The following is a 26,043-nucleotide window of genomic DNA, read 5'->3' on the forward strand; positions in this document are numbered from 1 at the left end:
GTATCAGAGCCAAGAAGGACCAGTTGCTTTTTATTGTAAATTGCCCATTCCAATAACCTTAATACTCTGCATGTGTTATCTTTCCCTGTCTTACAAACCCAGTCTTTTCTGGGGAGATAAGTGTCACAGGTGCTCCCATACCCCGCCAGAGCCACTTAACTCCCGGCTGTGTGCGCGTGCCCCCGACACCTAGGGCGCACGGCAGCTCTTGAAGATTTAAAGAGCCAGCGCACCGCTGATTGGGCTGGCCATCCGGAAAATAGTTAAGAGCCGGCCTCTCCCAGCATTCCCTGCCGGATCTTTGTGCCTAGTGCCGTTGAAAAAGCTTGTTCCCTGATGCCCTGCCTTCTTTGTGTGATTTCCTGTGTGATTTCTTTGTGTGATTTCGCCTTGGCTGCCACCGCGGACAAAGTCGCACCTGTGGGGCGACCTGGTGGAACCATGCCACAGCAAGTCCAACCCACTTTGCTTTAGTGAAAACTGGGTACCACTTAGATTCGGGTCCCAGGTGTCGGCTTACGTCATCGTCTGCGGTGGTCCAGTGGGTCCACTACCCCTGGAGCCTGACAATAAATTTGTCTCTCTGCCAGAGCTTTAAATCTCTCTGTAAATCGCTGTAAATTTCTCTCCCAGAGCTATCGCCCACCACTTTCTGCTCCACCAGAAATGTTTCTTTTGGATTTTCAATCTTATTGTCTTTCTGGATTTTCATTATAGCAGTAGATCTTTTTTAATAAATTGTGTCATTTCATTTATTTATGAAATCGACTTAATAGTCTGAAATAGTCTGTCCTAAAGGATTTTTCTGACTCGAACACATGTAAAAATCTAGTTCACATAATAAGTGATATTGTATTAACAATGTTCTAATGAACAACAACAAAAAAGAAAAAAGACAGCAACCAATCCATTTACCAAAAGCTGTTTGTTTGATGCACGCAGCCCAGGGTCCTAGTGTGCAGGATCCATAGTCCAAGACAAAAAGAGGAGAGAAGGCCACAGCATCCAATATGATGAAAAAAGGTTAAACCTTTATTCACACAGGCATAGAAAAAAGTGCAAAATTTGATTCACCATGAATCTTTGTCAAGCTTTGTCAATGCTTGACAAAGATTCATTGTGAATCGAAACGTTGCACTTTTTTCTATGCCTGTGTGAATAAAGGTTTAACCTTTTTTCATCGTATTGGATGCTGTGACCTTCTCTCCTCTTTTTGTCTAATGAACAACATTCATCTTATTTTTACTTTAATCATTTACCAGTTGCCAACACACCTTTTTTCTTACCCTTAAAGCAAAGGTTTCAATAACCTATGCTGATATTAAAAATGCCTTTGTTGGCATTGGGAATTATTTCAGTACTTTTACACTACTTCACACTACCTGGCTCTAACTGCAGCAGACCATCACACAATCCCCCTCCCTCCCCTGTCTGCTTAATGACCATGACAGGAAGTGGGGAAGGAACTGGATGAGTGTGGTAGAGAGGAGACATACAACCAACACGTTAGTGACAGGGAGCCAAGTAAAGTAAAATAAAGTATTATAAAGTAGTGAAATAATTCAGACTGCTGGCAAAGGCATTTTAAAAATCAGCATAGTGTAGACTATTGTAACCTTTCACCAGCTAAAAATGACATTCCTAGTGACAGGTTTGCCTTGAGGACTCTAAACTTGCAAATACTTTTTATTACAACATATGCACAAATCCCTATAGTTCAGAACCGGAATGTTTAACTTAATAGATGCTGCTGACAACTGAGACCTTCTAAGTGGTTTAATGCCGAGGGTTTAAGATGTAAAGCCCCTTAACATGTATACACTGGTTACAAACCTAAGATGCCAGAGGTTTGGCCTAACAGATTGCTTATCAGTCTAGGATGTAAGTGTGCTTGGTTTACAATTCTTCATCCTGGTGGCAGATGCCCTTTAACAACCATGTGATTGGTGCTGGCAACAATCGTGGGTATTGCCTCTATAAATGCCACTGGCAAAGTCACCAGTGGCATTCAAATTGCAGTGGGAGTGCGCAACAGCAGTAACCAGTAGTGTATGGCGACGATACTCCCCAAATGGCATGCGGCCACAGTCATTTAAATGCCATTGGTGACTTTGCTAGCAGACTTTAAACAGTTAACACCAGCGATTGGTGCCTGGACCCAAATTGTAACTTGCTTCCTATCCTGCGTACATCCAGGTTGGGTCAGGCATAGAAGCCTGCCTGCTGGATTTGTCAGGAGCACGGAGCTCCAGTGAGTGCTGAAGGTGGGGGATAGGCAGAGGAAAATCATACCCACTTTGGCCAGCGTATTATAAATATCCCCAATGTTTTCTTGTTTATTAACTTTATACTTGCTTCTGATTGTAGCTTTGAGAAATACATATTAGCAATGTTTGTAATTTTATTAATATCTTTTTCTATCTTTCTTTCTGTAGAATCTGCATGTTACAGTAAGTATATACACATATGATCACTGAATTATTAATAAATTATATAGATTTAGATTTGATGATACTATTTATTTCTAAAGACTCCAGTTCACATATAGTTTTGCCTTTTATTCAGATATGATTTATTATTGGAATACAATAAAAAGTATGATGTATAAACAACATATATACCGCATGTTGAACTTTAAAATAAATAGCTTTTTTAAGAGTAAACTTGTAATATAGTTTGTCAAATGATAATGCCTCTTCATCTACTGTAGTAACTTTGCTCCCATTTTACTCTTGCTCAGATCATTGTTAAAATGTTGGTGCTTGTTTTCAGGCATATTAAGCCACAACCCATTTTGTAGATGTCTGACCCTTTCTTCATAAGCCCCACACCCTTGTTGAGCAAGGCACAGAAAGTTTTATATTTATATAATGGGAGTTGAAATTCATGACTAATTGTGATATTCTGAATATTATATGGACAAATAAAACTCAATTTTACCACAAGTGACTCTTACATACATTTAGGAAAATATTAACATCACGACTACATCCTTTTCAGCTTTTTGCAGTATTAGGATTGTTTTGTAGTTATTACACGTACAGTATAGTGACACATTATATGTTCTTGTTTCTGCAGATGGCCCCATTGTGTCATGCAGTACCTGTGGTGGTTCCTGCGAGACTGGTGGATGTTTTTGCACAACTGATCCTAGAATATGTGTTCCCACAGAAGCAAATCAGTGTGTTTCAGAATCAGATACATGTTGTCCCTCAGGATATTTCTATGACAAAAATGCTACCTGCTGCATAGGTAAGAATAATGGCCCAGTGGAGTGTTGTTGGTAGACAATCTATCAGTCTTCATATATGAGTGTTCTGGTGCAAAAACATCCTGTACCACATTCAGCATTATTATAAAGTGACTTGAAGTGCAGGAGCAGCTAGGAGGTTTGGACAGATCTGGTTATCATTGTAGTCCATTTTCCAGACCTGTGATTCATCCTGTTAAGGGAACCCTAGAGGGAAACTACAATAATAATCCAAATTACTCCTTCTTTCTACTGTATTTGTGATAATACATTTCAAACCTGTAAGTTATTTTAATTTGGCACTTTGTGAAAAATATGTGACTTTTGCTTGTAGTTTCGGCATTCGGTCCCTAAAAGGTTTGCCATCACTGCCCTAGACCCTATATAGGTAGAAGGATAGTTCGGAAAAAGAGGTGGTGGTCAGGAAGCCCCAGGCAACCAGTACAAGAAGTGAAAGGGTACCAAGATGGAGTGGTCAGCTAGTAGCCATGTTATTGCCTGCTATTGCTAGCCCCAATGACCCAGCAAAGTATGGCCATCCCACAGGTTGTCAGCGGCGTGGCATTTTTTTCTCCCATAGTGTAGAATACAGAACATGTGTCATTTGCACTCTGTGCCACCAGTCCATGAAGCGCTGACAAAGTCTTAACAAGCTGAGCACCTCATGCATGACTAGACACTTGCAAAGTAAGCATTAGCTGCAGTGGAAGAGACACCCAAAAATCCTTCAGACACCTGAGGCTCCCTCTACTGCTTTGGTTAGCTCAGCCTGTACCACTGTGTCTTGAGTGACAAGGCCACCTGTCTCCCTGCAAAGGTATGGTGTGATACCACCATCCCTACCACATAGTAGAAGCACCACCATCACCAAGCCGGTCCGCACCATCTGTTCAGCTTTCTATCCCCCAAATAATGGAGAGAAAGCAAAAGTTTGACCCAAACACAAGCTCTGGTCCTGGATAAGAGCATTTCCAAATTGTTGGCCTTTCAAATACACCCATTCACGCTGGGGGAGACTGACAGCTTTAACCTTTTCATTTTTCACTCCCCACATTCATAAACGTATAACTTTTTTAGTTTTCCATGTAAAGAGCTATATAAGGGCTTGTTTTCTTTGTAACAAATTGCCTTTCGTAATGACTGTATTTAATATTCCATGCCGTGTACTGGGAAGTAGGAAAAAAATTCCAATTGCAGTGAAATTGGTGAGAAAAACTAATTTGCGCCATTTTCTGGTTGGTGCATTTCACCATCTTTCGGCACTAATAACTTTTTGATACTGCAGAGTAAGGAGCTGTGTGACATGTCATTTTTTGTCCCACGGTATGAAGTTCCCAACTGCCACTGCTTTTCCCATCACACCATCTCCGCCCAGCACATGAAGGTTGTGGACAAAATCAGGTGTGCACTGCACAATTCTATTAGTCCCAAGGTGCACATCACAACTGATGATAAGTAAGCATGAGCAGGGAAATTACAACTTCTTAAAGGTAACCTGTAACCAGTTGGCAGGTTCCCATAGAGCCCTATTAACACAATGGATTGTAGGACTTCACTCCTTGTCTCCAATTGCCTCTTCCTCCTACCCCACTTCCTCCTCTCCTGCTTCTTCATCCAGTTAGTGCACTGCCTGCACCACAGGTTTTAACAAAGCCCTGTGGAAATGGCAGCAGGCCCTGCTGAAACTCATCTGTCTGTGTAAAACACCTACTGACCACCTGGGAACCATGGACAGGGGTCAAGGAGAAGACAGATGAGTGGATGCTGCTGCTGAACCTCAAGCCTATAAAGGTGGTGTGCGACAAAGGCTGGAACCTTGTACTAGCTTGGGCACAGTGAGAGCAGCTGCAGGCAATTGTTGAATTCCATCTCCAAAATGCCCAGGTGGGTCCAACAGTGACCAACAGCACTTCCCCAATAATTACTGGGCTGCCATGAGAGACATTTGTTCAGTGGCACAGTGCTTTCACTGGGCATTATGGGCAGATAATGCCTTTGTCAGCGTTACCATCACCAGCTTTCAGCTGTTTGAAAAAGCTTTTCTGGCTATGATGGAGGATGCAATATTGGCACAGGAGGAAGAAAAGAAGGAACAGGTGTCAGTCCAGTCCACACTTGACACACAGGAAGGATTGGTGGACCATTGGTCCATTACTGCACTGTAGATCCATGGAGGAGGAAGGGGAAGAGGAGAAGGAGTAGTTTTCCTCACAGAATGGTGACACCCATGGTTGCTCACCTGGTCAATGGAGCATGGCTGTGGATGTACAGTGGAGGAGGAGGAGGACAGCTTGTACTTGTCTTCGGGCATACTGGCCCACTTGAGCACCTAATATGTTCCAGTGCCTGCGCAACAACATCCAAGTTGCCCGATAATTACCACTTATTTTTACTGGGTGACCCAGCTGCTGGATCCACCCTACAAGGATAGCGTAGCAACCTTAATTCCAGTAGTAGAGTGTGAGACAAAAAGTGTAATACAACCACGAATTGATGCACGCACAACTGCCAGAGTTTGGTGGCAGCAGGGGAAAGGTGAAAAAGTCTACAATGCAACAAGAGCACTAGCACCACCTTTGGAGTGAGAGTGACCAGAATGCTGGAAGATTATCTCTCCACACGCCTGCTGGTAGTAAAGGATGGGTCCTTCCCGTTCAATTTCTGTGTGGTAAAATTGGACAGGTGTCCAGAGATCAGAGCATGTAGCTAGCGCTGCCTGTGGTTTCATCTACTACAAGCAATATATAGATGACCTGTTCTTTATATGGGAAGGAATCAAATAAGAAGCTGGACTATTTGTAAACCAGCTAAATGCAAACTCATGGGGAATTCCCATTCACAGAGAATTTTGATAAAAAGACCGCAATTTTTCTGGACCTTGAAATTTCCCATAATAAGGAAAATATTGTGACCAAAACTCATTTCAAGAAGGTTGACAGCAGAGGCTTTTTGGATTATAAAAGCAGCCACTATCAAAAATGGCTAAAAAATATTCCATTTAGCCAGTTTCACCGCATACTAAAAAACTGTACAAAACAAGCAAAAAATTTAAAAGAAAAGTTTAAAGAAAAAAACTACCCCAAGGTAGTTTGCCCGAAACCTGGATCTCACACAAAAAGAATGTTTAAAAAAAACCAAGGCTAAGAGGAAAAGAAACACAGCAGTCCTTTTCAGCCAATTTTCTTACAACTTTTGACAAGGGGAGTAACCAAATAAGGAAAGTCCTGAATAAACACTGGGGGATACTCCGAAAAGACCCCCATCTAAAAGAAATAATACCACAACATTGAAAAAAGTCACGTTTAGAAAAGCCACAACAGTAAAAAATATAATTGCCCCTAGCAAATTGCAAAAAGCCAAAAAAGAAGACGTCATAAAACAGCTACCATCCGGAATTAAAAAATGCAAAGACAAAAAATGTATGTGTTGCAACATTATTAAGGATGGACCTACTTCTTTTTAATCAAATACCACAGGAGAGGTCTTTAATATCAGACAACATTTATCATGTGCTTCAGATTTTGTCATATATTTAATAAACTGTACCTGCGGCTTACAATACGTGGGGCGTACTGTCCAAACACTCATATGAACGGTCACAGACACAAAACAAAAATAGTTTTTTTTAAAACACAGTCTGTCCAAACATTTGTTGTTAGAACACGAAAAAAACTTTGGGGCCATCACAGTTACTCCAATCGAACAAATCCCGATTGATATCAAGAATAGGGTAAAAACCCTAAATAGGAGAGAATCCTATTGGATTTTTAAGCTCAGCACTCTTCCCCCTCTAGGTTTAAATGCAGTGATCGAGTCGGTTTGATGGCTGAATTCTTGGGCAGATACCTTCATTGCGTGACAAAACATACTTACCCTCAGCCTATTGCTACTCCCCTGAAGAGGTTCATAAACATCGGGACATCGATCGCCTCTTCATTACACCAGCATGAGGTAAACTGAGCCCTACTTTTACTACCTATGGGAGAAAAGACTGGCCGGATTGCCGCTAGCTGCTTTTTGGCCAAACCAGGTTTCCGTGGAAAAACTGAATTTAGTGACATGTACCTCATCCCCATGACTACTACCCATAGTATAATACGCGATGCGGTCCACACCTTCGCAGGTAAATCCACCACTGGGAGACCATCCCTGTACCCCCTATTAAGAAACGCTATCTTCCTAGGATAAGGTACACCATCGCTCAAAGACTGGTCACTGCGATAACAGCACGTTATAATAGCACAGTGCGATATAACTCATTTAGAAGTAAGGCACCATATAGATGTTTATACCTTATTTCACAAAGGAGATGTGCCATTTCATTCACTCTATAAGACCGGAAGCGATCATACAATCCTCCGCTTGTAGAGAATAGTGCTATTTTATTATGTACAAATACAGTATATGAATATAATATTATATATAGAATGACTATTTATAAGGGTTTTTTAATGCACAAAAGATATTATGTTTTTTATTGTTACTTATGGACTTGTTGTTTCTGTACCGGCTCCGGTAAGACCTTGAACCGGAAGCTAACCTGGACACCGGCAATTATGACTTCCGGCATCTCAGTGTATAAATATAATCACATGTAATGTCAGCACATATGTACTGCCTGAAGAAGGTCCGAGTACCGGGCCAAAACGCGTTGCAACAAGAGTTTTAATAATAAATATTCCAATAGTATTTAAAAAATATCGGGAGACCAGAGTATCTCTGAGCGCTCAAAACCACACGATTGAGGAACATCAGTTTGCTTTCTTTGATCACATACAAGAGGATCTGCCTATCCACAGTCAGCATGAACATCCATGTTCATTAAGATGAACCAGGCATGGATATCACGCAGATTGGCTATGCCAGCATCTGATTGATAGTCAGTAGAAAATGAAATCACATTGCAAATTAAAATTGTCAAATTTTGCATTATCTTAATTTGAACTTGAAATAGATAATTTCAAGTTAAAATTCATGTACTACAGAATTTAAAAATTTCAGAGGACCTGTCACCCAGAAATTGGGCACTAGGAGGTTCTTACTAAAGTAAGCAGTTCCTAGTGCTAAAACAAATACAGTGGTGTTACAATGAGAAGTTTCCGATAACGCTATCTACCACTGCTGCGGAGTACAATGGAAATGCCGTACAGCTCTAAGAGCGGTCCGGCGTATTCATTGAGGGGGACGATCCGAGGCACTGCCCCCGAGGCCATGACCGGCCCGCTGGCTCAATAGCTCGGCGGTGACTGCTTCCCGTCATGCAGCAGTCACCGTCCCTAATCCCGCCCACAATCCTGCCCCCTCATGAATACGACGGACTGCTCTGAGAGCAGTCCGGATTTTTTTCTGCTCTCTGCAGCGGTGTTAGATAGCGTTATCAAAGGTTTCCAATAAAGTGATCATTGTAACACCGCTGCATTTGTTTTAGCAATAGGAGCTGCTTTACTTTAGTAAGCAGCTCCTAGTGCCGAATTTCTGGGTGACAGGTCCTCTTTAAATAAAGGTACTGCGGAATTTGACAGATTTTGAAGTACCTGAATTTAAACTTGAAATGATCAAATTCTTCATTACTAGAGATGAGCGAACATGCTCGTCCGAGCTTGATGCTCGGTCGAGCATTAGGGTACTCGAAACTGCTCGTTGCTCGGACGAATACTTCGCCCGCTCGAGAAAATGGCAGCTCCCGCCGTTTTGCTTTTTGGCGGCCAGAAACAGAGCCAATCACAAGCCAGGAGACTCTGCACTCCACCCAGCATGACGTGGTACCCTTACACGTCGATAGCAGTGGTTGGCTGGCCAGATCAGGTGACCCTGGGATAGACTAGCCGCTGCCCGCGCTGCTCGGATCATTCTGTGTCTGGATGCCGCTAGGGAGAGAGCTGCTGCTGGTCAGGGAAAGCGTTAGGGTGTTCTATTAGCTTACTGTTAGGCAGGAGTGATTCTCAAAGAACCCAACAGCCCTTCTTAGGGCTACAATAACGTTCTACTTTTTTTATTTTAATTTGCATCTAGTACCATTTTGTGAGGAATTAGCAGGGGGACTTGCTACCGTTGTGTTTAGCTCTTAGTGGCACACATATCCATAGCAAAGACCGAAGTGGGAAAATTTAGCAGGGGTTGGATTTCAATTAGGCACTAACTCAGTGTCATCTCATCTGGCATAGTAGTGTGCTTTGATACTTGGCTAGAAAATAGCCATAGGAGAATACAAAGAGCTTACTTACGCATACAGTAGCGTTCTATATATTTGATTTCTGGTTGATCTGCTGGTGGCTGTACTTTCTGCAGTGCATGTACTAGCCAATTCTGAGCAATTTGTAGTGAGACTTGCGACCGCTGTGTTCTGCGCTTAGTGACGCACATATCCATAGCAAAGACCGAAGTGGGAAAATTTAGTAGGGGTTGGATTTCAATTAGGCACTAACTCAGTGTCATCTCATCTGGCATAGTAGTGTGCTTTGATACTTGGCTAGAAAATAGCCATAGGAGAATACAAAGAGCTTACTTACGCATACAGTAGCGTTCTATATATTTGATTTCTGGTTGATCTGCTGGTGGCTGTACTTTCTGCAGTGCATGTACTAGCCAATTCTGAGCAATTTGTAGTGAGACTTGCGACCGCTGTGTTCTGCGCTTAGTGACGCACATATCCATAGCAAAGACCGAAGTGGGAAAATTTAGTAGGGGTTGGATTTCAATTAGGCACTAACTCAGTGTCATCTCATCTGGCATAGTAGTGTGCTTTGATACTTGGCTAGAAAATAGCCATAGGAGAATACAAAGAGCTTACTTACGCATACAGTAGCGTTCTATATATTTGATTTCTGGTTGATCTGCTGGTGGCTGTACTTTCTGCAGTGCATGTACTAGCCAATTCTGAGCAATTTGTAGTGAGACTTGCGACCGCTGTGTTCTGCGCTTAGTGACGCACATATCCATAGCAAAGACCGAAGTGGGAAAATTTAGTAGGGGTTGGATTTCAATTAGGCACTAACTCAGTGTCATCTCATCTGGCATAGTAGTGTGCTTTGATACTTGGCTAGAAAATAGCCATAGGAGAATACAAAGAGCTTACTTACGCATACAGTAGCGTTCTATATATTTGATTTCTGGTTGATCTGCTGGTGGCTGTACTTTCTGCAGTGCATGTACTAGCCAATTCTGAGCAATTTGTAGTGAGACTTGCGACCGCTGTGTTCTGCGCTTAGTGACGCACATATCCATAGCAAAGACCGAAGTGGGAAAATTTAGTAGGGGTTGGATTTCAATTAGGCACTAACTCAGTGTCATCTCATCTGGCATAGTAGTGTGCTTTGATACTTGGCTAGAAAATAGCCATAGGAGAATACAAAGAGCTTACTTACGCATACAGTAGCGTTCTATATATTTGATTTCTGGTTGATCTGCTGGTGGCTGTACTTTCTGCAGTGCATGTACTAGCCAATTCTGAGCAATTTGTAGTGAGACTTGCGACCGCTGTGTTCTGCGCTTAGTGACGCACATATCCATAGCAAAGACCGAAGTGGGAAAATTTAGTAGGGGTTGGATTTCAATTAGGCACTAACTCAGTGTCATCTCATCTGGCATAGTAGTGTGCTTTGATACTTGGCTAGAAAATAGCCATAGCAATAGGATAGCATTGTTTGGTTTTAAAAACTCAAAAAAAAACAAAAAACACAAAAAAAAAAAAAAAACACAAAAAAAAAACAAAAAAAAGTAAAAAAAAAAATAAAGTTATAACTCTCATTTTAAAAATGTTTAACCCGAGGGCTAGGGGTAGAGGACGAGGGCGGGGACGTGGGCGTCCAACTACTGCAGGGGTCAGAGGCCGTGGTCCTGGGCGGGGTGAGACACCACCTGCTGATGAGGGAGCAGGGGAACGCCGCAGAGCTACACTCCCTAGGTTCATGTCTGAAGTTACTGGGACTCGTGGTAGAGCACTGTTGAGGCCAGAACAGTGCGAACAGGTGATGTCGTGGATTGCTGACAATGCTTCGAGCAATTTGTCCACCACCAGTCAGTCTTCCACGCAGTCCACCCATGTCACCGAAATCGCCACTCCTCCAGCTCCTGCACCTCAGCCTCCTCCCCCCCAGTCTGCCCCCTCCCAGGAAAATTTGGCATTTGAACCGGCATACTCTGAGGAACTGTTTTCTGGACCCTTCCCACAGTCACAAACCACTTGTCCGGTTGCTGCTGAGCAATTTTCCGATGCCCAGGTTTTCCAACAGTCACAGTCTGTGGGTGATGATGACCTTCTTGACGTAGTGGAAGTGTGTAAAGAGGTGTCCGACGATGAGGAGACACGGTTGTCAGACAGTGGGGAAGTTGTTGTCAGGGCAGGAAGTCCGAGGGGGGAGCAGACTGAGGGATCGGAGGATGATGAGGTGACAGACCCAAGCTGGGTTGAGAGGCCGGGTGAACACAGTGCTTCTGAGACGGAGGAGAGTCCTCGACCAGAACAGGTTGGAAGAGGCAGTGGTGGGGCCAGACGGAGAGGCAGGGCCAGAGCTGGTGCATCAGCGCCAAATGTGTCAACTAGTGAAGCTCCCGTGGCGAGGGCTCCTGCGGCGAGGGCTAGATCTTCAGAAGTCTGGAGGTTCTTTAAGGAAACACCGGATGACCGACGGACTGTGGTGTGCAACATTTGCCAAACCAGGCTCAGCAGGGGTTCCACCACTACTAGCTTAACTACCACCAGTATGCGCAGGCATATGAATGCTAAACACCCCACTCAGTGGCAACAAGCCCGTTCACCTCCGGCCGTGCACACCACTGCTCCTTCCCCTGTGTCAGCTGCTAGTCAGCCCCCTGCCCAGGACCCTGCCACAAAAACCCCATCGTCGCCTCCACGATCCTCCACAGCATCCACCAGCGTTCAGCTCTCCATACCCCAGATGCTGGAGCGGAAACGCAAATATAGTGCAACCCACCCGCACGCCCAAGCCCTTAATGTGCACATCTCCAGATTGCTTAGCCTGGAGATGCTGCCCTATAGGCTAGTAGAGACCGAGGCCTTTCGCAACCTCATGGCGGCGGCCGCCCCTCGGTATTCGGTCCCCAGCCGCCACTACTTTTCCCGATGTGCCGTCCCAGCCCTGCACCAGCACGTGTCAGACAACATCATCCGTGCCCTGACCAACGCCGTTTCTGACAAGGTCCACCTGACCACGGACACGTGGACGAGTGCTGCCGGGCAGGGCCACTATATTTCGCTGACGGCACATTGGGTTAACTTGGTGGAGGCTGGGACCGAGTCTGACACTGGGGCTGCTCATATACTGCCGACGCCGAGGATTGCGGGGCCTACCTCGGTCCAGGTGTTTCAGGCCTACTATGCCTCCTCCTCCTCCCACCCCTCCTCCACCTCCTCCTCCGAACTACCATCCGTGGGCACGGCGCCATCAGTCGGTAGCTCTAGGCACAGCAGCAGTGCCGTCGCTAAGCGACAGCAGGCGGTGCTCAAACTGCTGAGCCTAGGCGACAAAAGGCACACCGCCCAAGAGCTATTACAGGGCATCACGGCGCAGACTGATCTGTGGCTGGCACCGCTGAACCTCAAGCCGGGAATGGTTGTGTGTGACAACGGCCGTAACCTGGTGGCGGCTCTGCAACTCGGCAGACTGACACATGTGCCATGCCTGGCCCATGTGTTAAATCTGATAGTTCAGCGTTTCCTCAAGACATACCCCAATCTGTCTGATTTGCTCACGAAGGTGCGCCGCATCTGTGCGCATTTCAGGAAGTCCAGCCCAGATGCTGCCACTCTCAGGGCAGCGCAGCGCCGCCTCCAACTGCCCGCTCACCGACTGTTGTGCGACGTGCCCACGAGGTGGAATTCAACACTGACCATGTTATCCAGAGTTTACCAGCAGCGCAGAGCGATTGTAGACTGCCAGATGTCAACTTCCACCAGAACTGGTAGTCAGGTCAGTCAGCTTCCTCAAGTCTACAATGAGGAGTGGACGTGGATGTCTGATATCTGTCAGGTGCTGAGTAACTTTGAGGAGTCAACACAGATGGTCAGTGGCGATGCCGCCATCATCAGCCTCACCATCCCGCTGCTTGGCCTGTTGAAAAACTCTCTGGTCAGCATGAAGTCGGAAGCTTTGCGCTCGTCACAAGAGACAGGGGAAGAATATTCCCTTGTTGATAGCCAAAGCACCCTCAGGTCTGTTTCTCAGCGCATATCGGAGGAGGTGGAGGTGGAGGAGGATGAGGAGGAAGAGGAGGAGAATGTTGGTGAGACACAAGAGGGGACCATTGTTGAGTCCTTTACTGTTCAGCGTGTATGGGCAGAAGAAGAGGAGTTGGAGGAGTTGGAGGAGGAGGAAATGGACAGTCAGGCCAGTGAGGGGAGTGAATTCTTACGCGTTGGTACTCTGGCGCATATGGCAGATTTCATGCTAGGCTGCCTATCCCGTGACCCTCGCGTTCAAAGAATTTATTCCAGCACCGATTACTGGGTGTTCACTCTCCTGGACCCACGGTACAAGCAAAATCTTTCCACTCTCATCCCTGCAGAGGAAAGGAGTGTGAGAATGCATGAATACCAGCAGGCCCTGGTGCACAAGCTGAAACAGTATTTCCCTTCTGACAGCGCTAGCGGCAGAGTGCGTAGTTCTGCGGGACAAGTAGCGAGGGAGAGTAGGCGAGCAGGCAGCTTGTCCAGCACTGGCAAGGGTACGCTTTACAAGGCTTTTGCCAGCTTTATGTCACCCCAGCAAGACACTGTCACCTGTCCCCAGTCTCGGCAGAGTAGGGCTGATCTTTACAGAAAGATGGTGAGGGAGTACGTAGCTGACCATACCATCGTCCTAAATGATCACACAGCTCCCTACAACTACTGGGTTTCAAAGCTGGACATGTGGCACGAACTGGCGCTGTACGCCTTGGAGGTTCTTGCCTGCCCTGCCGCTAGCGTCTTGTCCGAGCGGGTTTTCAGTGCAGCTGGTGGCATCATCACCGATAAGCGTACACGCCTGTCGACTGACAGCGCTGACAGGCTGACGCTTATTAAAATGAATAAAGGCTGGATTTCTCAGAATTTCCAATCTCCACCAGGTGAAGGAAGCTCAACCTGAATAATTGATCCACTCCTCCTCCTCCTCATTTTCCTCCTTCTCCTCCTCTTTGTACAGTAAAGCAGAGGAAAATGGCTATTTTTTGACAGGGCCCACTGGCTCTTGCTATAGTACTTCATGCATTTAATTTTTCTGGAGGGCCACCTACCCGGTCCTCTGTTTGAAACAATTTTTGTGAGTGCCACATACAGGCACTCAATCTATTCCATTTTACTGCAGGGCCACCTACCTGCTCCTCTGGTTTGAAACATTTTTGGGACTGCCACATACAGGCACTCAATCTATTCCATTTTACTGGAGGGCCACCTACCTGCTCCTCTGGTTTGAAAAATGTTTGGGACTGCCACATACAGGCACTATCCAAATTAAATTGTCTCCATAGCAGCCTCCACACGTTGTCTCCATTGCTACCTCCAAAAGTCGTCCATATAGCTGCCTCCATACATCGTCCCTTTATCAAACGAGGTGTGTCAGGCAGAAATTTGGGTTGTTTTCATGGATTCCACATCAAAGTTGTTAACTTTGTCGCCACCCTGCTGTGTTATCCACAAAATATACTGGCAAACTTTTACCATTTAGGGATATTATTTCAGCGCTTCTTGCGCATCTGTTTACATTCCCCTCACCCGGCATATCCTAAACTTATAAGAACGCTACTACACTTGATCTTATACAAAAGGTTCTTAGAAGTGCTGTTTGGGGAGTAGCCTAGAGACAGGGGCTTGAATTGGCGAAAGCTCGCCTGGCAGCGGAGCGCCAGCTCCATGCGCATCATGCGCTTCTTGCGCATCTGTTTACATTCCCCTCACCCGGCATATCCTAAACTTATAAGAACGCTACTACACTTGATCTTATACAAAAGGTTCTTAGAAGTGCTGTTTGGGGAGTAGCCTAGAGACAGGGGCTTGAATTGGCGAAAGCTCGCCTGGCAGCGGAGCGCCAGCTCCATGCGCATCATGCGCTTCTTGCGCATCTGTTTACATTCCCCTCACCCGGCATATCCTAAACTTATAAGAACGCTACTACACTTGATCTTATACAAAAGGTTCTTAGAAGTGCTGTTTGGGGAGTAGCCTAGAGACAGGGGCTTGAATTGGCGAAAGCTCGCCTGGCAGCGGAGCGCCAGCTCCATGCGCATCATGCGCTTCTTGCGCATCTGTTTACATTCCCCTCACCCGCCATATCCCAAACTTATAAGAACGCTACTACACTTAACTTGGTGCAGGCTGGGACCGAGTCTGACCCTGGGGCTGGTCATATACTGCCGACGCAGAGAATTGCGGGGCCTACCTCGGTCCAGGTCTCAAAGGCCTACTATACCTCCTCCCACCCCTCCTCCACCTCCTCCTCCTCCGAATTACCATCCGTGGGCATGGCGCCATCAGTCGGTAGCTCTAGGCACAGCAGCAGTGCCGTCGCTAAGCGACAGCAGGCGGTGCTCAAACTGCTGAGCCTAGGCGATAAAAGGCACACCGCCCAAGAGCTATTACAGGGCATTCCACATCAAAGTTGTTAACTTTGTCGCCACCCTGCTGTGTAATCCACAAAATATACTTGCAAACTTTTACCATTTAGGGATATTATTTCAGCGCTTCTTGCGCATCTGTTTACATTCCCCTCACCCGCCATATCCTAAACTTATAAGAACGCTACTACACTTGATCTTATACAAAAGGTTCTTAGAAGTGCTGTTTGGGGAGTAGCCTAGAGACAGGGGCTTGGATTGGCAAAAGCTCGCCTGGCTGCAGAGCGCCAGCTCCATCCCAAGATCCAACTAACATAGTTGCAGCACCTTTAATCTACTACTAGTTCACTGCCTCCATAATAATAATAATAATAATCTTTATTTATATAGCGTCATCATATTCTGTAGCGCTTTACAAATCATAGGAAACAAATACAAATGTAATGTAACAGAGCACAACATTTGTATGGAACAACAGGAGTGAGGTCCCTGCTCGCCAGAGCTTACGGTTTATGAAGATGATGGGGTAACACGAGGTAAAAGAATATTTAATGGTCAAGCCATTCTTCTTAGGGAATAGAAAAAAATATAATAAATGGAATTGCTGTCGCTTGAACCACTCAGCCGTCATCTTATATACCAGGTCCAGGGTGAATGGGACTGCAGAGAAGTCTGGTGCCTGTTGGTTGCTGGATAACAGATGGGAGGACGACACAGGACGGGTTAGTAGAAGAGTTAAAACTTCATGCAGTTAATGAGTGTTATAGGCTTGCCTAAAGAAATGGGTTTTAAGAGCACGTTTGAAACTTTGGAGGTTAGGTATTAGTCTGATAGTCCAGGGCAGAGCATTCCATAGAATTGGTGCAGCTCTAGAGAAGTCTTGGAGACGCGAGTGGGAGGTCCGCACTAGGGTAGAGGTTAATCTAAGATCACTGGCGGATCTAAGAGCACGGGTTGGGCGATAGACTGAGATAAGAGAGGAGAGGTAGGGGGGTGCAGCATTATACAGAGCTTTATGGATGAGGGTTATTATTATTTTAAACTGTATTCGAAAGGAGACTGGCAGCCAGTGCAGCGACTGGCATGAACTGTAAGCATACATGGTCCCCTTATCAAACGAGCTGTGTCAGGCAGAATTTTGGGTTGTTTTCATGGCTTCCATGTTAACTTTGTCGCCACCCTGCTGTGTAATCCACAAAATATACTGGCAAACTTTTATCATGTACCGATATTATTTGAGCGCTTCTTGCTCACCTCCTTTGGTTCCTCTCTGACACCCATTGGTTTGAAGCCTGAGTCCAATTAGGGTATGTCGCCATGCCACTCTCTAGCCTGCTGCCGCTGCCTCTGCCTCTGCATGCCGTCCCCTATAGTGTCAGGGTCAATTATTGGATGTTTTACATGCTATCTAGCTTCATTCTGTCACTCTGTCATGGCCATGCTGTTGCCCATAATTTCGGCATAATGGTGCGATTAAGCAGCCTCAGAGGCATCCATGCATGCTGCCCCTGCTGTTTCCTGTCCATTTCCGTGGTGTTTCCATCCTTTTCTGAGGTTCCCAGGTGTTTGGCCAAGCTTCCCTGTGCAGAGCCTTGGTCCCCTTGAAAAATGCTCGAGTCTCCCATTGACTTCAATGGGGTTCGTTATTCGAGACGAGCACTCGAGCATCGGGAAAAGTTCGTCTCGAATAACGAGTACCCGAGCATTTTAGTGTTCGCTCATCTCTATTCATTACCTACATTTAAACTTCTACTGTACATTATTTATTTTTAAGTTATGTGATTATTTTAGGCACTTTCCTTAGCCCATTTTGGACAGGGTAACTGCCCTGTTATTACCCCTATTTTACAGCCACTTTTGGTTGTTAGAATTTGAATACCATTGATTTTAGTGGGGTTCATGATGGAGTTCATTTCTGGTTTCAAGTTTGTGCCAAGGTCTGGGTTCCGAACCAAAGTTTTTCCCTGTATTCAGGTAAACTTGTCAAACCCGAATTTCACCCAAACCATTTATCACTAGTAATATGTTATAATCATAACAACAAACAAACGTTAAGCCTGAAATATGAAACATTTATTGACAGATTAGGACACTTCTGGTATTTTGTCCTTTTGCTGTACTTTGATTGTACCTTAGCATCATTTATATGTTTAACTATGTTGTTTATTGACTACAATTGATGTTCATGGATCATGGGAGAATAGACTTACCGTATATACTCGAGTATAAGCCGACCCGAGTATAAGCCGAGACCCCTAATTTTACCACAAAAAAAGGGAAAACCTATTGACTCGAGTATAAGCCGAGGGTGTAGTATACAGCCAGCTAGCCCCCTGTAGTATACAGCCTGTCCCAAGTAGTATACAATCAGCCTGCCCCCATGAAGTATACAGCCTGCCCCCATGAAGTATACAGCCTGCCCCCAAAAAGTATACAGCCTGCCCCCAAAAAGTATACAGCCTGCCCCCAAAAAGTATACAGCCTGCCCCCAAAAAGTATACAGCCTGCCCCAAAAAGTATACAGCCTGCCCCAAAAAGTATACAGCCTGCCCTCAGTATAATAAAAAAATAAACTTAATACTCACCCTCCGACGATACTCACCTTTGATTTGAAGTGGCGGCTCCCGGTCCTCGGCGGCGGCTCCCGGTCCTCGGCGGCGGCTCCTGGTCCTGGGCGGCGGCTCCTGGTCCTGGGCGGCGGCTCCCGGTCCTCGGTGGCAGCTCCCGATCCATTGTGGCGGCTTCTCTCTTCGATCTTCACGTGCCGGCAGTCGCGTCCATGCGACTTGCCAGCGGGCGCACAGTGCGATGCGGCGGTGTCGCCGCTGATGACGTCATCAGCGGCGACACCGCTACATCATATTGTGCGCCCGCCGGCAAGTCGCATAGACGCGACTGCCGGCACGTGAAGATCGAAGAGAGAAGCCGCCGCAGAGGATCGGGAGCTGCCGCCGAGGACCAGGAGCCGCCGCTGAGGACCGGGAGCCGGAGGGTGAGTATTAATTTTTTTTTTATTAACTCATGTTTTTTTTTTTATTAACTCGTGTATAAGCCGAGATTAGGTTTTTCAGCACATTTTTTGTGCTGAAAAACTCGGCTTATACACGAGTATATACGGTACCACCTACCACCTCATTTTATGTGGTCCAATACAAATTAAAATCTGATCCAGGTTTGTAGATGCAGCGCCATGGTCAAATCTTTATTGAAACTGCTACTTCAGGCTCTGAAATTCAAACTGCCCCCTACTTGCCAAACCATAGAAGAATTGCAGTTGGTCCTATGAAGGCGGCTATAAGTATGCTTTCGATAATGTGAACGATATGCACACTATTATAATATGTACCATTGCGATATATGTACATGATGTGTATTTTAGTGCATATTTTGTACAAGATTGACGTCTCATTTATGCCTTTGTTTGTTGCAACGATTTTAACACCTTAGATACACAGTCATGTATCAATAGTAGCAATTTTATGCTGTTAACAGATTGTTGTTAAAGATCAGCAGACAGAAACATCCAGTAACTTGAAGTTTATAAGTTTATTGCTATCTCTTTGACTAATATCTATTAATTCTGTGTACAGACATGTTGAAGCATGAATAAGTGAGTTCTGTATATTTCCTGCTAAATAAAACAACAACATAGCACTCTCAGAAATCAGTGTACCCACCACATTAAATGACTACTAATTGATTATGTGACAGGAGCGATTTGACCTATAGCAATAACTATGATTGGGAGTGAGGGAATACATATTCTATATCATTTTTAAATCCAAAATAATTTTTCATTTCTTAACGTAATATGCATATTTTCTTTTGCAGAATTGCCTTCAACTACAACAACCTCTACCATCATAACAACTGTACCAACAACCACTGATACTGTAACACCAATAACAAGCATACCAACAACCACTACGACCAGTGAAGCCACAACTGCACCTCCCACCACTACTCAAACTACAGATACACCTTACATTACCAGTGAAAGCACTGAACATCCCACCACTAGTGAAAACACAACTGAACCTCTCACTACCAGTGAAAGGGCAACTGAACAAGCAACTACCAGTGAAAGCACAACGGAACCTGCCACCAGGACTGAAAGCACATCTGAATCTGCCACCACAAGTGAAAGCACAACTGAACCTGCCACCACCAGTGAAACCACAGTGGAACCTCCCACCACCAGTGAAGCCTCAACTGCACCTCCCACCACGAGTGAAGGCACAACTGAGCCTTTGACCACTAATAAAAGCACAACTGAACCTCCTACCGCTAGAGAAACCACAGTGGAACCTTCCTCCACTAGTGCAACTACAATTGAACTTCCCTTTACCAGTGAAACCACAACTGAAACTCCCACCACCAGTGAAGCAACAACTGCACCCCCCACCACCAGTGAAGCCACAACTGCACCTCCCACCACCAGTGCAGCCACAACTGCACCTCCCACCACCAGTGCAGCCACAACTGCACCTCCCACCACCAGTGCAGCCACAACTGCACCTCCCACCACCAGTGCAGCCACAACTGCACCTCCCACCACCAGTGCAGCCACAACTGCACCTCCCACCACCAGTGCAGCCACAACTGCACCTTCCACCACAAGTGCAGCTACAACTGCACCTCCCACCACCAGTGAAGCCACAACTGAACCTCCCACCACCAGTGAAGCCACAACTGAACCTCCCACCACCAGTGAAGCCACAACTGAACCTCCCACCACCAGTGAAGCCACAACTGAACCTCCCACCACCAGTGAAGCCACAACTGAACCTCCCACCACCAGTGAAGCCACAACTGAACCTCCCACCACCAGTGAAGCCACAACTGAACCTCCCACCACCAGTGAAGCCACAACTGCACCTCCCACCACCAGTGAAGCCACAACTGAACCTCCCACCACCAGTGAAGCCACAACTGCACCTCCCACCACCAGTGCAGCCACAACTGAACCTCCCACCACCAGTGCAGCCACAACTGAACCTCCCACCACCAGTGCAGCCACAACTGAACCTCCCACCACCAGTGAAGCCACAACTGAACCTCCCACCACCAGTGAAGCCACAACTGAACCTCCCACCACCAGTGAAGCCACAACTGAACCTCCCACCACCAGTGAAGCCACAACTGAACCTCCCACCACCAGTGAAGCCACAACTGAACCTCCCACCACCAGTGAAGCCACAACTGAACCTCCCACCACCAGTGAAGCCACAACTGAACCTCCCACCACCAGTGAAGCCACAACTGAACCTCCCACCACCAGTGAAGCCACAACTGAACCTCCCACCACCAGTGAAGCCACAACTGAACCTCCCACCACCAGTGAAGCCACAACTGAACCTCCCACCACCAGTGAAGCCACAACTGAACCTCCCACCACCAGTGAAGCCACAACTGAACCTCCCACCACCAGTGAAGCCACAACTGAACCTCCCACCACCAGTGAAGCCACAACTGAACCTCCCACCACCAGTGAAGCCACAACTGAACCTCCCACCACCAGTGAAGCCACAACTGAACCTCCCACCACCAGTGAAGCCACAACTGAACCTCCCACCACCAGTGAAGCCACAACTGCACCTCCCACCACCAGTGAAGCCACAACTGCACCTCCCACCACCAGTGAAGCCACAACTGCACCTCCCACCACCAGTGAAGCCACAACTGCACCTCCCACCACCAGTGAAGCCACAACTGCACCTCCCACCACCAGTGAAGCCACAACTGCACCTCCCACCACCAGTGAAGCCACAACTGCACCTCCCACCACCAGTGAAGCCACAACTGCACCTCCCACCACCAGTGAAGCCACAACTGCACCTCCCACCACCAGTGAAGCCACAACGGCACCTCCCACCACCAGTGAAGCCACAACTGCACCTCCCAGCACCAGTGAAGCCACAACTGCATCTCCCAGCACCAGTGAAGCCACAACTGCACCTCCCAGCACCAGTGAAGCCACAACTGCACCTCCTAGCACCAGTGAAGCCACAACTGCACCTCCCAGCACCAGTGAAGCCACAACTGCACCTCCCAGCACCAGTGAAGCCACAACTGCATCTCCCACCACCAGTGAAGCCACAACTGCACCTCCCACCACCAGTGAAGCCACAACTGCACCTCCCACCACCAGTGAAGCCACAACTGCACCTCCCACTACCAGTGAAGGTACAACTGAACCTCCCACAACCAGTGAAAGCACAACTGAACCTCCCACAACCAGTGAAAGCACAACTGAACCTCCTACCACTAGAGAAACCACAGTGGATCCTTCCAGCACTAGTGCAACTACAATTGAACCTCCCTCTTCCAGTGAAACCACAACTAAAACTGCTATATTTAGTGACCCAACAACTGAATCTCTAACTACTATGAAAACCACAACTGAACCTTCCACTACCAATGAATACACAACAGAACCTCCCACAACCAGTGAAAGCACAACTGAACTTCCTACCACTAGAGAAACCACTGTGGAACCTTTCACCATCAGTGAAACTACAATTGATCCTCCCTCTACCAGTGAAACCACTACTGAACCTCTCATATTCAGCGACCCAACAACTGAACCTCCAACTACTATAAAAACCACAACTGAACCTCCCACTACTAGTGAAAACACATCAGAGCCTCCCACAACCAGTGAAAGCACAACTGAACTTTCTACCACTAGAGAAACCACAGTGGAACATTCCACCACCAGTGCAACTACAATTAAACCTCCCTCTACCAGTGAAACCACAACTGAACCTACCATATTCAGTGACCCAACAACTGAACCTCCAACTACCAGTGAAAGCACAACTAAACCTCCCACTACCAGTGAAAGCACAACTGAACCTCCCACTACTAGTGAAATCACAACTAAACCTCTCCTTACTGGTGAAAACACATTAGAACCTCTCACTAGTGAAAGCACAACTGCTCCTCCCACAACCAATGAAAGCACACCTGAACCTCGAAGCACTGAAAAAAGCACAACAGAACCTCCCACAATCACTGAAAGCAAAACTGAACTTGGTACCACTAGAGAAACCACAGTGGAACCTTCCACCACCAGTGCAACTACAATTGAACCTCCCACCCCCAGTGAAACCTCAACTGAACCTCCCACTACTAGTGAAAACACAACAGAACCTCCCACCACCATTGAGAGCACAACTGAACCTCACCCCACCAGCGAAAGCACAACAGAGCCTCTCTCTAGTCAAAGCACAACTGTATCTATTAGCTATAGTCAAACCACAACTGTATCTCCCACCACAGGTGAAAGTACAACTGCGCCTACCAGCTATATTAAAACCACAAATGAACCTCGTGAAAGCACAACCGAACCTCCCAGCACCAGTAAAACCACAACTGAAGCTCCAAACTCCAGGGAAACAACAAATGTTCCCACCAACAAAGAAAGCACAACTGAACCTCCCACCAACATTAACAGCACAGCAGAATCTCAAACCACTATTAAAACCACAACTAAACCCTACACAACCAGTAAAACTGATACATTTTCCACTACTAAAACAACAAATAAACCTTTAACTACATCCCCTAATCCATTATTTACTAACCCCCCAATTACAACAAAATTTCCTTGTAAAAACACAACTGCTAAATCACCTGTGATACCAACCATACAGCATTTTGATGAAGACAACATAACTGTCACAGCTGTGCAAAGTAGAAATGTACTAAGTGTACGCATTCTAACCCAAATGATAAACAACAAAGAAGTAAAAAGTCTGGAAATAAATGAAACTACACTGGTTACAATTGAGATGAGGACAATCAGTGCTAGTAAAATCTACACAAAGGTAACAAAATCCATTGCCCCCACCTCAATATTAATTCTTGTTGGAAGTGACGGTCCCCAAACTTTTAACAACACAACTGAAAGCACTGTTTCAAACAATCCAGATGCATCCTGTAGCTCACAGACACAGAACAACACATTTACAGAGACAGCATCAATAGCTGGGAACACTTGCTCCAAAGTCACTTCAGCCTCTTCCAGGGCCAGCATTACAACTATTGAGGAGGTTATTGTGCTAGGCCCTGGTGGATTTGCCAAAAGCTGTGCATACTACTGATGTGTCGTTATCTATATTGCTTTTCTACCTTTTTAAGCAAAATATCTTTCTTTCTGGATAATATTGAAATAATATTACTAGATTTCAAGAACTAAAACAAAATGTATTTCAAATATATGAATGTCCTCTCATTGATTATTCCAGTAGTGTAATCTCCAACCACAACTGACTTCACATTAAATGGCAGATTAGACAAATGGTGACCCTTATCTTGCCAAGAAAGTAACATATAAAAGCACCCGATATGGGCAAACCAGTTATCGGAATCTGCCAAGTGACCCTCCAAGCAGGGGCATAACTACAGCGGTAGCAGCTGCTCTGGGGCCCGAAGTGTCCTGGTCTGGATTCTGGTCTGCCACACTAAAGAATGAAGGATGTGCGCCATTATATACATATTATGCTGCACATTGTACAGTATATTATGTACAGTGAGTTGCGAAAGTTTTCGCCCCCCTTTTCTACTTTTTGCCACATTGAAGGCTTCAAACATAAAGATATAAAATTGAAATTTTTAGCTGAAGAATCAACAACAACTGGGACACAATTTTGAATTGGATATTTTAAACTCTTGTAAAAAATAATAAACTGAAAAGCGGGGCGTGCAATATTATTTGTCCCCTTTACTTTTAGTGCAGCAAACTGACTCCAGAAGTTCAGTGAGGATCTCTGAATGATCCAATATTGTCCTAAGGGTGCGTTCACACGTTGCAGTTAAAACTGCATCGCAATTAGTTTTGGGTTGGTTATAGGTGGAATTACTTATTTTAACAAGTGAAAGACATCAAATCAACAGGTGAATGAAATTTGTGGAACAGCTTCTCCTTCAAAATCAAATGCATCCATTCAGTCCATGTCTTTCACCTGTGAAATTGATAAAACTGCACCTAAAACCACCTCATAACTAATTGCGATTCAGTTTTAAAGAGAACCCGTCATGCAAAATAACCCCCCTAAACTAAATATATTTTCATAAACTGCCATTAGAGAGCATTGCCTCTATCCCTTCATTGTCCCTCTACATGCCTGTAAACCTAAGCAATGAGGTCCTAAAGCTGTATGCAAATGACCTGTGAAATGTCCAATGAAGCATTAGCATATTCAAGCTGTCCACTCTATTCATGAATGGGAGGCACAGCCACACCCCCAGTGCTTGACTGACAGCCTGTATAATGGTGTGAGGCTGTATAATGATGTGCTTCCTGGTGCTGGTGGCCACGCCCCCTGCAGCCTGTGTGTGCATTTGTGTGTGTTTAGGAGAGATACAGCAGCTCCAGGCAGCCATGTTACAGCAGAACATGTCAGATTCATGTGTAGCTGATGTCTGTGTCTCTGTGTATTAGGAGGATGCAGCATGTCAGCAGATGCAGCACAGATACCAGCAATACTTTACTATACATTACACACAGACATGAGCAGGGGGAGGAGAGGGGAGGGGTAACAGGGGTGACATCACTGCCTCTGACCATGTGACCAGCCTCATTTACATGATAAAGAATAGATGATTTTACAATGAATAATGTATGAAATAACTAGATAAAGGCTGGGATGGGATCCTTGTGAGCTGCTCCAACAGGTAGTAGTGACAGGACTAGTGACAGAGACCTGATGACAGGTGTCCTTTAACTGCAACGTGTGAATGCACCCTAAGTGACTGATGATGATAAATATAATCCACCTGTGTGTAATCAAGTCTTTGTATAAATACACCTGCTCTGTGATAGAGTCTCAGGGTGCTGTTTAACCCTTTAAAGGAAACCTACCACTTTAAAATGACACTTATAACCCACAAATACCTTGCAACAGCTCAGGGTGAGCTGATGCTGGAGCATATCTTGCCTATTTGCAGAAACCGCTAAAAAAAATTTGATGTTGTGGAGGCGCAAGTGTGCCCAAGAGCTCGGTGACGTCACGGCTCTCCGGCACCTCATAATAACGCGCAGAATACAGCGGTTTCTGCAGATAGTCAAGATATGCTCCGGGATCAGCTCACCCTGAGCTTTTGCAAGGTATTTGTGGGTAGGTTTCCATTAAGGACCTGGCCCTTTTTTGTTTTTTCCTTTCCATTTTTCACTCCCCACAATCAAAAATCTATAACTTATTTTTTTTTTACACGTAAAGAGCTGTGTGATGGCTTGT

General features: G+C 45.7%; 1 protein-coding gene across 1 annotated transcript in view; it reads left to right on the forward strand.

The window, feature by feature from the left end:
* The window catches only part of LOC140117065 (uncharacterized), a 71,616-nt gene extending 47,187 nt beyond the window's left edge, over positions 1 to 24,429 (forward strand). The window contains exons 11-14 of the mRNA XM_072133494.1: positions 2,436 to 2,450; positions 3,079 to 3,252; positions 19,631 to 20,449; positions 21,506 to 24,429. Of these exons, the coding sequence (XP_071989595.1) occupies positions 2,436 to 2,450; positions 3,079 to 3,252; positions 19,631 to 20,449; positions 21,506 to 23,907 (3,410 nt within the window). The 3' untranslated portion in view covers positions 23,908 to 24,429. The remainder of the gene's footprint in view (positions 1 to 2,435; positions 2,451 to 3,078; positions 3,253 to 19,630; positions 20,450 to 21,505) is intronic.
* Positions 24,430 to 26,043: the final 1,614 nt, after the last annotated feature.

Source organism: Engystomops pustulosus, chromosome 2, assembly GCF_040894005.1.
Source record: "Engystomops pustulosus chromosome 2, aEngPut4.maternal, whole genome shotgun sequence".
NCBI classification, from domain to species: domain Eukaryota; kingdom Metazoa; phylum Chordata; class Amphibia; order Anura; family Leptodactylidae; genus Engystomops; species Engystomops pustulosus.